Source organism: Drosophila grimshawi, unplaced genomic scaffold (assembly GCF_018153295.1).
Source record: "Drosophila grimshawi isolate 15287-2541.00 unplaced genomic scaffold, ASM1815329v1 contig_1369, whole genome shotgun sequence".
Classification (NCBI taxonomy): Eukaryota; Metazoa; Arthropoda; class Insecta; order Diptera; family Drosophilidae; genus Drosophila; species Drosophila grimshawi.
In genome coordinates, this window is record NW_025062891.1 from 1,925,778 (window position 1) to 1,939,204 (window position 13,427).

Here is a 13,427-nt window from a genome sequence, read left to right on the forward strand (position 1 = left end):
TTTTTTGGAATATCTATAAACTATTTTCTGTTTTCTAGGGAATTTAATCTTAAGACGATTTTCTAAATTTAATTCGATTAATTTTCTAAGAGCACATAATATCAATTTACCCAATCTATTGTGTCCAAAACTTCTTGGTTTTGCTCGGATATAATTATATATATATATATTTTTTTTTTTCTCAAATATCTAGGTTAAGTTTTGTATGTGACCTATTCACTTCACTTCTAGGTAAAAATGACAGTTCATGTTTTCATTTCTGACCCAATCTTGATTTGTATTTATTGCATTTATTCTGCAAGCAATTTTTACAAAACAAAAAGCGAACAATGACTTTGGAATTCGCATTTGACATGCATTTGCAGAAAAAATGCAAACAAATATTGAATTATCACGTTTGACAATTTTCCGCTGGACTTTTTATATTATTTTTATTATTATTAAAGCATTATTATATCAATTGTTTCGTTATATATATGTATTTGCGTACGAATTAATATATATGTGCATGTATATTCTTTCATTAATCCACATGCCACATACCAATAATTCACCTGACCACACCTTTCGTCTTTTTATTTTTTATTGTATAAGCAAGAGTACCATCGAGGTCAATTTGTGAACATACTTCAAATACTAACCGTCCACAGATAAAAAGAAAAAATCCTCCAGTTTATTATGTAAAGCATTCAATCAACTGTGGTTGTCTCGCAAATGAAACAGAAGGTCGTGGCTTTCAATTACCCTACTTATTATATACATACACAACATACATGATAGCAAGAGATCAGCCAACAATGTGACGCTGCCCCTTCTAATCACAATGGCAGCCGAAAATATTTACAATTTGGGCTATTTGCATGAATTGGCTTCCATTAGAATGTAAAACGATCTTTTCGATCCAAGCAATTCGAGTCATAAGTCAGTTAGTCTGCTTCTCTTATTACTTTGCTTTACAGTTCATTCTTACCTTATGTAATTAATAATGAAAATATAATAATTACAACACATTTTAATTGGTCATGCATCACTGGAAAGTTAACTAGCTGTAATTCCAAAATTTAACAATGACACAACACTTACACACTTACCAAGTAAAAAAAAAAAACTGGCAAAAAAGACGACGACGACGTCAACCACATCAAAGAAATGAAAAAAGTAATAAAATCGCACATGTTTCATAACTCCAGGTTGTGGAAAGTCGTAAAGGTTTGGTAAGGTAAATCCACTGAACTGTGCCACACAATCGACTAAGTGCTACATAACTAGTATTTGCAACAGAGTCGCCCCCAATGGCAGCACCGTCTTCAACTTCACAATGAAAAGCCACATTGAGGTTTTACTTTGCTCGTTTTCCCATCGTCCAAAGTGTGTCAAATTATGGCTTGGTTCTCCTACAAATTACTGTTTCCTACTTTTTTTTACACAATACTCATTTGAAAATATTTCAAATTTACTAAATAATTAAAAAAAATGACAAATGATTAATACTTGAATTTAAACTGCAAGATATCTAATTCAAATAATACTAACAGATGGCTATAAATCAGATAATTCAAAATTAAAATAAAATCATACCTTAAAATAGAAAAATTAAATTAAGGGAAGTCAAATTAAATTAATTTCTAATTTACTATATCTAATATAAACTTTAACGTCTATTTGAATATGAATATAGAAAATTTCAGCGTTTAGGAAGCAAATGAAAACATGGAGGGAAAAACTCACACCAAATACAGTAACAGTTATGTAGAATTAAAGCCCATTCATATTAAAAGGATTATAGCTGTAAACTTAAACGTTAAATCGGTTGATCTGAACCTTGGCCCACGTTCGTGGGCTACGTGACTATTTTCATCTAGACTATTTGGCAAATGCTATGAGGTGGGCGTGAATAGGGCGCTACGCTCACAATGGGCACTTTAAAAATGACTCATGCACCTTCTATTCACAATAAAAACAAAAAGTATAAGAAAAAAAAATGAAAAATGTAAGTGCTACACATTTTTGTGTGAGCAAGGTTTTTTGGCAGCGTTCAAAGTGAAAGTAAGCTTGGGCGGTGGACTCTGAAGCCGAGAAACAAGCCCGAAATAATTCAAATGGGCGCCAGCAAACAAAAGTTATTGCGACCTTGCTGCAGAGCAACCCTAGCAATAGCAAGTAACAGCATTTAAGAGGAGTAACAGTAATCGTTATAATAATAACAATAATGTTAATAAAAATAATAATTGTAATAGCACTGAGACAAATCAAAAAACCAGATTATAAGCAACACTACCCAGGCCATAGACAATGATTGCGCAACACCCTACAGACAGACTGACTGGCTGGCTGACTAGTTGGCTGGCTGGCTGACTGGCTTGTTGTCTGTTTGTCTGATTGCCTGACTAGCAGCATTACGAGCACTGCGAACACAATTAAATTACAACCGCAGAGCCTATGCCGCCCGCCTATTGGCTGGAACGTGAGCGCATTTCACACGATGAAACATGACCAGGTGACCATAACCCCAGCTGGAAAGTAATAACTGCTAAAATATGACACCCCACTAATATTAATCCATCTAAAACAAACTAAGCCTAATGAACACTTAACCCCTGTACGAGATAATAACTGAGAAAAAAGAAGAAAAAATACCAAAAATGGATTGACTATCTGATTAACTTTCACTTTGACCGTTTACAAATCTATTAAGATTTATGAGCGTTCCACAAGCCCACGCTGTATTTCTTGAGCTTGAATGTCCGGCTTGAATGCCTTTGTTGCCACTCATAATGTAAAGTGTATTTAAATGTAAGGCACTGAGCCATCGAGTAGTGGATATGACAGGGCCGGCACAGACAGACAGGCAGTCAGTGGATGTAGCATTTAAGTACTACGACAACACAATTCTCTCGATTCATTTTACATTATCACACTCTTCACTCATGTGTTCGACTACGAATATGAAAATGAAATGTGAAACGGATACACAAAGTACTTTCCACACTAGTTACCACAACCAGCCATAGCCACAGCAACAGCAACAGCAAAACTTGCAACAGTCAAAAATAAAAATAATGGCACATTGCTAAAAACATAAACAATAATTAATTTTAATGTGTCCACATTAGAGCGTCAACAGAAAAAAAAAAAAAAAAACTAGTAAAAGATGAAACATTGTACTTGCAACCGAAATTGCATACAACAAGCTATGAAAGTTGCAAGTTTATAAGTCAACAGCAAGTTAACCAACTAATTTATGGTAATAATTATAAAATCGACAAGTTTGACTTGAAAGAGCTCAGTTCAACATAGCCTACTTATTTTGTCTAAATGATTTGTATCTATTATTGATTTGTGTAAAACGAGATTAAAAGAAATGTTTTAGAGTATTAGAATATATCAAAGACCTGCCGAATGCAGCTGTTTTAATTAATACTCTAATAAACCTGCTGAAATAATTTGAACAAAATACTAGTTTCAGTGCACTTCCATGGAGGTTGTTAGCACCAAACATACCCTGTAGCCGTGGACAGCTCTTAAAGGGGGGCTAGTGGCGATTTTGTTTTTAATTTGTTTGCCAACAAAATATTTCACTCAGCTCAAATTCGATAGTTGATATTAATTAGAAAGGGGAAAAACCAAATCTGTTGAATCTTTTTCGTGTAGAAATTTATGTTTAAAAATGCATTCCTTTTTATAGCACTTCAAATTCCACGTACAGGGAAACTTCTAGTCGCACACACAATTGCACTAACGACTTGTTTAGTTGTGATTTTGTGTAATTGCTGCAAGTCGGCAAGTTGAGATAATTAATTTATTGCCCAATTGCCTGAGCACACACGTCTCTGGTGCTGGTGCTGTTTTAGTGTCGCTAATTGTCCAACAATTGAGTTTTTGGTTTCATTGTGAAAGTGAAGCAAAAACAGTTTACAGTTTAACACAATAGGCAACTCACTAGCAAATCTGATTGCCAACGCGTGCATACAACAATGTATGTGTAAGTGTTGCCTGTTTCTGCTGGTTATTGCCACCTGACGGCAACTAGCATCAACTAACGTCAAATCAGCACAGCTGCAATTGCAAATCGTTAATCAATTGACAGGTGGCTTACAGTGCATAAATAGAGCTCGTTATTACGAGCATTAAGTCCGCAACATTTTGTTCGCGCACTTGGCTCAGCTTTTGATCGGTTAAATGCCCTTTTATGCAAAATACTGACCAATTTTCGCTTTTATTTGCCAATGCTATCCAAACCACAACTCTCTCCCTCTTAATGGCGTTTTTTTTTCTCTCATTAAGTGAAATGTTATGGAAATATAAATACTTATGTATATTTTTTACAGGTGTGAATTTATATATGATATAATAATTAATTCAACATCAGATTTATTTATTTATTTATTTTGGCAGTTTTATTTAAAAAAAATAAATTAATTTTTGATTTATCTATTAATTTGATGTCGGCTAAAAGTCAGTGGACATATAAGAATACAATAATTAATACAAAAAAAAGAATAAATGAAAAAAAACTTAAATTTAAAATTTCCGGGGGTGCTTTTATTACAAGAACTGGTTCAACATTTGTTGCATGGTACGGGGAAACCCAAAAAAAAAACCCAAATCAGACCAAAATAATAATGACAATAGGTAGTATGAATCAGCTGAGAGGCCAAAACCACAAATGCATATTTAATTAGATTGCAAACTTCTTTAAGAAATGAACTGACAAAAAAAAAATTTAAATTACAATAATAAAAGTGTTTTAAAGGTTAAACATGAATATATGAAGTAAAAGTGATAGTATTCCATGGCATAAAATATGATAACTACTTAAATTGAACACTTGGCATGCTTTCTATTTTTTCTTATGTTATTTAATATATTTATATTTTTTCGAAAGTTCTCAATTCGAAATATGGAGCAACACACGTTTTGCATACACAAACATTCAGATTTTTATTTAACTTCTTGTCAGACCAGCGATTAATGGCAATTTTCACGGTAACAAAGTACATAATCATAAAATAGTCGATTGCTGCTTGGTGGTTGGTACAAATGTAACCCAAGTCAAGGTTGCCGCTACAATCGATTTGTAAATTCCAATTCAATCTGTATACTCTGTACCTGTACCCCCCGACGGGTAAAAAGAATTAATGTTTAAAAATAATATAGCACAATTCTTAATTGAAGTCTGGAAACACGATTTTAGTTCAAAACTCATGTAAAAATTATAAACAAATAAATCGTGGGTCACAGCTTTTAGCTGCCATTATTTTTTGAAAACTCAACCGGATTTATGGGCCAATTCATGATCGAGATTAATATCAATTAATAATCAGCATTTTGTTTACTGAACTCATTCTTAAAATGTTCCCATCAGTTGAAGTAATGTACATTTTGAGGCAATATGTGGGTCATGGAACAGTTGTTTTGTTTATTCACCCACGTTAGTTTATATATCTGCCACATTTGGCCAATGCCAAAAGCTGAACAAAACCCAATGCTGCCTAAAATCAACATTGCTTCGAGCTCTAGTCAGCTACTTGCGACCGGAAAAGTCATTAAGCGCACAGTTTGTACGGCAATATGACCTTCCATTTAAGAACTTCACACCATTTCGGCACCAAAGTTCTATGTTAATAATGTTCGTGGCACCTGAGAATTCTCGAAATATTTTTTATCCAAATTTGGCATTATATGTATGCTTGTAATTATTTATCACCCATTCTCTGGCTATTGCTAATTTTGTCTTCGATTTGCCCATTTATAAATGACCATACATAATCTAAATGCGTCTTGTTAACGGTGGCTGAAATTAATTCAGTCTATGCACTCTGTTTTTTTTTAAATAAAGAGTATATAGGCTTTTGACTTTCGACACGAAAAACACAAAACAATTGTATTTTGTACATTTTATAAATATATACCATAGTTTTCTATTTCGTACTGTGAACAGAGTAAGGGGCAGTCGGGTAGTCAACATCTGAGGTCAACGTTTTTAATTTTCTAAATAACATTGAACTGAATGCGTAGTAGAATTTCCTTGTATGGAAAACTATTTTGCTTAAAAACATTTTAGACCAAACTTAGTGAAAATGTATGTTTCCAAAATCTTTACGAATTTGGTTTTTCATCTAATTTAGAAAAAGATCCATCAATATCCGAATACTATATCATCTTGTCATAGTGAAAGTCATCGGGTTTACTCCGGTCTGCCAGTGTTTTTGATCTTAGGCATTCCTAGTTGAATTGTACGAAAATGTATTTTCCTTTGTGGACAACTAATTAACACAATAATTACAAGATACAAATACTCAGTTGAATAGGTGCAGCTACGAAATTGAAAGGCCACAATTATTAGCTCTCAAAAACCCAAGAGACTAACAAAATTCTTCACGTTGACAACTGTAAATGGTCAACAGCTGGTCAAGCGAATATAAAGCGTGGGACAAATTTGCAGTAATTTATCTTTTTCAATGTATCAATTGGACATGCTCAACAAACTTTGGTTTCGTGCAATGCATGTAAAAAGCGTATATATGTAAATAGATTGACACAATACCCAAGCTAGCCAGGCATTTAGCAAATGATCCGGATCTAACTACCAAGATAGCAAAAGTTAAATTTTAAATAAATGAGCCAGAGAATAATTGTGCTGCAGTTTCAAATACTTATGGAACTAATAATAAGAGTTTATTTGCTTTATATATTTATTTATTTTACATTATTATTTTGTATTATATAGGAACTTAAGAAATTATTTTAAAAAAATCAATGCATTTAATTACGAAATTATAAAAATAAATCAAAATTCCACAATATATAAATTGTAATATATATACAAATATAATTAGTCATAATTAATATAGTGAAAACAGATAAGCTTTTGAGCACAGCACTTACAATCCAACAATTGATTCTTTACTAAAAATGCGAGCAACGTACGAAACAAGCAAGTTCGTGTCCTCAATCTTTTGTTTTCTCATCCATATGCAATTCCATTAAGTGATAGCGAATAGGTGTGGACAATAGAAATTTGCAAGCAATGCATTTTAATTAATTATAATGCAAATTTCTCTTTTTGTACTTTTTGGAATTGCCACTTTATTCATACTGAATATATTTAATATATGCAAATACGAGTGCAAAATGAGCGTTAATAAACTTATCTGAGAAAATTACACATACATAAACACACTTGTATAGTCGTAAAATAAAATAATAATAATAATAAAATGGAAATCACAAGCGCTTATTGTCATTAACAAAAAATAAAATTAAAACTTTTTGCCAATGGCTTTTTGTGCTTCTAGTCTGAACAAATACAAGATTTTTGCACTTAATTAGTTACTCGCAACGCGCACCTTTGGCGGCATTGCGTCATCGTTTGAGCTGATTGAACTCTTGCGATTGCATAAAGCCAAACACAGCGAAAAAAGAGCAACAACAATGCAAAGTACATACACACACACACAAATATCCACTTCAACACACACACACACATACATATATACGGTAACTGAAACTGTGGCCAATTTGCACTTAATTTAAAACGTAGTTGCGCACGATCTTTATGAAGTACTGGTGCCCCAGACCGAGTTTTTGAACAAATTAATTGAAAAGCTCCAAGTTCACAAATGAACAAAAAAACGAAGAAAAACAACGAAAGAAATATTTACTAACAAATTTTGCTTTGTTTTGCGTTTTTTGCTTGTTTTGTTTGCAGGTAAACAGCCGGATCAAACATCGGCTGGCTCCTACTGGCAACAGCACGTGGCCACACCCAGCAGCTCGACGCCCTTCGACTCGCCCTTCTTTTCGGCGACGCATGGCCTCGTCCAGACGCACCCTTCACTGGGCGCCGGCATTCCACGCCCCCCAGTGCCTTTGAATAGCAACAGCCTGGGCAGCGGCACACCCCCCGCCATCGTCAATCCATCTCTAACAGCTGGCAGCGGCTATTTGAACTCACGCGGCAGTCTGCCCAGCTCGGCGCGTTATCCGCCCAAGATTAGCGGCACCGTTGTCAATCCCAACCCCAAATCTCCCTTCCGCCATTTGGATTTCTCAACAAGCGCCACAGCCGAACTCCGTCGCAATCCAGCCCTGTCGGCCCCCGATGAGTGCGCACGTGCCTGCCGCGAAGGAGAGCCGCCCAGGATATGCTACTACCACTTTACTCTGGAGTACTACACAGTTCTGGGAGCGTAAGTACAACCTCCCGAAGAAATTAACAATTTTAATACAACCTGCTTTTTACCATTATAATCAAGATTTGTCTGACTTTATTTATTCATTTATTTGAATAGCCAGAAAGTCAAGTAAATAATTTAGATCTTGCACAAAAATAAATATTCCTATTCTAACAGTACAACTCATTCGAAAATTTAAAAAAAAGTAATAATAATTTAAGGTTGACTTAAATTAATGAGCTTACAACTTAGAATAGGTAGACAAGTTGAGTAAATAAATCTAATTTTATTTTAGATAATTAAAAAAATAGCTTTTAATTTCGTTTAATTTTTAATAAACGATTATATGGTTTTAAGTCCCAATAGGCAATATACGTCAGAATTGTAGAAGGACATATCAAAGATATTGTTTTGTATTTTATTCAGTTTTTATCTTGCATGAAAAAATTAAATCTTATTGAAACACTCATTCGGACTGTAAAAAAAAGTTAGTATAGTCTGACTTCAATTAATGAGTTTATTTTTCAATTCAATTTTATGTCCTAATAAATAAAATGAGTCAAAATAGTAGCAAAACAACTTTTACGATTTGATCTTAGCTTCCTTTTGAACTTGCATTTTTATATTTGTGTACACAAAAATCTTGGTTAAACAGCACAACTCATTCGCAAATTAAAACAACAAAATCAGAAATGCATACATAAGTAGCACATACATAAGTAAGTCTATGTATGTAAGTCTTTGTGCATGTATAAAATAAATAAAATTTGAAAGTCTGACGATCGCCTGAGTGACAGACCATAAACCAGAAATCCTATCATAAAAGCCATAACATAACCCCTGGTTCATAGGAGTTTCGGAGTCATTCACATGTAAAAAACCAGTAGAAAGTAAGAAAATGTCATTCAATGGAAGTTCAAACTAAGACAAATATACTACGTGCATAAATACAATTAAAAATCCAAATCAATTTTAAGTATCAGGAAAAAAGCAACTTCACACCACCAAAAACAAAAATTAAAAAAGCTGTCACTGCATCGTCGAGGCACAGACTTAATGTGTACATATATGTATGTATATATATATATATATATATATATATGCATACATATAATTCCCACGCCATAAGCGCCGTAATTTCATGATTAATTTAAAGCGAGTGTCAAGCACGCTGCACATAAAAACAAGGCAAATGCTGCACAAATAATCGAGTAGACGACGAGTTTTCATCACTTTTCTTATATAACTATGTAGTCCGGTTGGAATCACATACCAGGAAGCAAACGATATATTTAAATATGGGCAACTATCGAGCGGTTAGAATTAAATATGTCTTATTTTGCAAAAGGATCATAAATAGTTCGAGATTAGTTGTGCATGTAAATTTATAAAAAGCAATTATTATTCGATTAGAATATATTACTCCCAGAGAAGGGGAAATATGTGTATTTCCAATGTTGTCGCTTTTTAAGCTATAAGCCGATTTTTTATATAAAGGAAAAAAATTTTATTTTTTATGTAATATAAATAATAAGCCGCTTTTTTATTAAGGCTCATCGAGTAAAAATAGCTGAAGGCTAATTAAGTTGTTGTTAGTTGTAATATAATTTATCTTACAGGGAAATCAATCTATTTAAAAATGCACTAACATTATTATTTTTACAGTGCCTGCCAGGTGTGCACACCAAATGCTACCAACACTGTTTGGAGTCACTGTCAGTGCGTTTTGGCCGATGGCGTTGAGCGTGGCATATTGACAGCGAACCGTATGATTCCCGGACCGAGTATTCAGGTGTGCGAAAACGATAAGGTTGTCATCGATGTGGAGAACCATATGGAAGGCATGGAGGTCACCATTCACTGGCACGGAATCTTCCAACGTGGCTCACAGTACTACGATGGTGTACCCTTCGTCACCCAGTGCCCCATTCAGCAGGGTAACACCTTCCGCTACCAATGGACGGGCAATGCCGGCACTCATTTCTGGCATGCGCATACGGGTCTGCAGAAACTGGACGGACTGTACGGCAGTATTGTGGTGCGACAACCGCCTTCGCGTGATCCCAACTCTCATCTGTACGACTTCGATTTGACTACCCACATAATGTTGATCAGCGATTGGTTGCATGAGGATGCTGCCGAACGGTATCCCGGTCGTTTGGCCGTTAACACTGGCCAAGATCCCGAGTCCATGTTGATTAACGGCAAAGGTCAGTTCCGTGACCCGAACACCGGCTTCATGACAAACACACCACTCGAGATATTCACGATTACACCCGGTCGTCGCTACCGTTTCCGCATGATAAACGCCTTCGCCTCTGTATGCCCGGCTCAAGTGACGATCGAGGGACATGGCATGACCGTGATTTCTACTGATGGAGAGGCCGTGCATCCTGTGAATGTCAACACAATCATCTCCTTCTCAGGTGCGTCTTCATTACCATTATCAGTAACAGTACAGTAAAAATCGCCAGGGCAGATTACATTTTTATTAATATTTCTTCGTATATTTCTAAAAATATGGGAAATATTTTTTAGTTGGAAGTATAAACTACATTATATTGATTTAATTACAGGCGAGCGTTACGATTTCATCATCACTGCCGATCAGCCCGTGGGTGCTTATTGGATCCAGCTGCGTGGTCTAGGTGAGTGCGGAATTCGACGTGCCCAACAATTGGGTATTCTGCGCTATGCTCGAGGTCCTTATCAGCCCGCCTCGGCGCCACCCACATATGATGTCGGCATTCCTCAGGGTGTGGTAAGTTCTCATATTCACAGTTCGCATATATTTTCGTCTTTTTTTTAGACCCAAGAAGATTCGCAGAGCTCAGTAAAACTTATAAACAATCGCTGCTAGTTTGTCAACTCTTCTGATATCTAAGGATTATCCCATTTTTATGTATTCATCTTGCCATCAATTTAAAGACATAATATCAACCTCCACAAAGCAGTATTTGAATTATTATGAGTTACTTAATACATATTTAATATGTAGTCCCTGAAAGAATATTTTTCTATATGCTATTTCATTTTTTTTGTATATCTTAAAAAAAGATTAGTATAAAAAGCTCCTTCGATAATGTAGAAATCCAAAAGAGAAACTACTAAAATCCCTAAATACAGCTCTATATGTAGAAATTTCCTATTAATCCAAGAAAATAAAGTGAGAGTTCATATATTTTGATATATTCCCCTTAACTTGAGCGAGCATCCTAAATACCATCCTAGTCTTCAACGTAAGTAAGTACAATGTATTATGTGAAAATACGAATGTATTTTTGGTGGGATTGTAATATTTGTACATATATAAATAAATGCATGAATTTAGCGTTGTGAAAATGCTACAAAAGACATCGCGAATAAACTGCATAACTAAATATATTTCTCTATCTTTTTCAAATACCCTTACAAAATATGATCCCAAAAAATAAAAAATAAAACCTACACAAAAATGTAATATTCCACCACCTATGCAAAACGAATGTGGCTTTTCCTGCACATGTATATAAATCTGAACACAAATGAACTTCTTTTGCATTCTGACGACTGACTCTTTACCGAAACCTTAAACTAAACTAAACTAAACTGCAACCAAACCAAACCAAAAAAAAAAACATAAACAAAAACCAAAACAAAAGGTCATGAACCCCTTGGACGCGCAATGTAATCGTCAGCGAAACGACGCCATCTGTGTAAGTCAATTGAAAAATGCACTCGATATCGATCGTGGAATCCTTGCTGAGAAACCGGACGTGAAGATTTTCCTGCCATTCCGTTTCTTCGTCTACCGCGCTGAGGATCTCTTCCAGCCGAACACCTACAACAGATTCTTGGGTAGGCATCAGCACACCAACACCAATTCCAACCTCAATTCGAAGATATTAATAATGTATTATTACTTCAGTGGCTCCTACTGGCGATCATGTGATTTCCCTTATCGATGAGATCTCCTATCTATCAGCGCCAGCACCACTGACCTCGCAGTACGATGAAATCAATCCTGAGCAGTTCTGTAATGGTGATAATCGTCCAGCCGATTGTGGACCCAACTGTATGTGCACCCATAAGATCGATATTCCACTCAATGCGATTGTTGAGGTCGTTTTGGTCGACGAGGGTGAGTTATTGGTTTGTGGGATATACATACGTCATATTATCATATAATTATGTATACTAAGTAAAAAGAACATTTTTGTGAGACAGATTTGAAATGCCTTTCATAGATATAATAATTAGTAAAAATTTTAGATCAACGCGACCAAAGAAAATATTTAAATTATGAAAATCATTATTACAACTTCAGTGCAGCATTTTAGATTGTATTCAAACAATCTGATTCTGATTGTAAAAAATGTTCGCTACACTTTCTTTACATATATATAAGTTATATTAATCATGTGCATATATTGCAACTAATTTACAGTTCAACAACCCAACTTGTCGCATCCATTCCATTTGCACGGCTACGGCTTTAGTGTGATTGGTATTGGCCGATCGCCCGATTCTTCGGTGAAAAAGATCAATTTGAAGCATGCGTTAGATCTGGATAGACGCGGTCTCCTGCATCGACAGTACAATCTGCCACCCACAAAAGATACGATTGCCGTGCCCAATAATGGATACGTAGTGTTGCGCTTTAGAGCTGATAATCCCGGTAAGTAATGTGATGTAGATTGAGTGTAGTAATTATTTGTACACTTACACGCTGTTCGTGTCATTCACAGGTTTCTGGCTCTTCCACTGTCATTTCCTATTCCACATTGTGATCGGTATGAATTTGATACTGCAAGTCGGCACCAATGCCGATCTACCGCCAGTGCCACCAGGTTTTCCGACTTGTGGCGATCACACTCCACCCATACCCATTAATTAAGCTAGGCTTTTAAATCGTCGACTAGAAGAAGAAAACAACACACACGCACACACACACACACACACACACACACACACTTAAACAAAAACAACAACAACAAAAGGAAGAGAAAGAGAAAGCGAATATAAGACCCTGTCTACTCTGAACGCAACAGTTTGTACAAAGTTTTAGAGACACAGCACAATAAGTATGTATGTATGTATTTGTTGTAATATATATACCCCCCCAAAATGCACAAGAGAATCCTTGCCAACGAGAACAACAATGATATCACTGCCTATCTGTATGATATTACTATTTCCCCAGCCCCATCTGCATAAGCTTGCCTCTTGGGTGCACTTTAGCTTGCACCTCTACCAAAAATTGCCTAAAGC

The 13,427-nt window shown here is 35.3% G+C and overlaps 1 protein-coding gene across 1 annotated transcript in view; it reads left to right on the forward strand.

Annotated features, from left to right (window-relative positions):
* Positions 1-13,123, forward strand: part of LOC6561141 (laccase-5) — a 30,765-nt gene extending 17,642 nt beyond the window's left edge. The window contains exons 2-8 of the mRNA XM_032735363.2: positions 7,712-8,192; positions 9,843-10,603; positions 10,754-10,938; positions 11,819-12,014; positions 12,085-12,297; positions 12,604-12,834; positions 12,905-13,123. Coding sequence (XP_032591254.1) covers positions 7,712-8,192; positions 9,843-10,603; positions 10,754-10,938; positions 11,819-12,014; positions 12,085-12,297; positions 12,604-12,834; positions 12,905-13,053 — 2,216 coding nt within the window. The 3' untranslated portion in view covers positions 13,054-13,123. The remainder of the gene's footprint in view (positions 1-7,711; positions 8,193-9,842; positions 10,604-10,753; positions 10,939-11,818; positions 12,015-12,084; positions 12,298-12,603; positions 12,835-12,904) is intronic.
* The last annotated feature ends 304 nt before the right edge of the window (positions 13,124-13,427 follow it).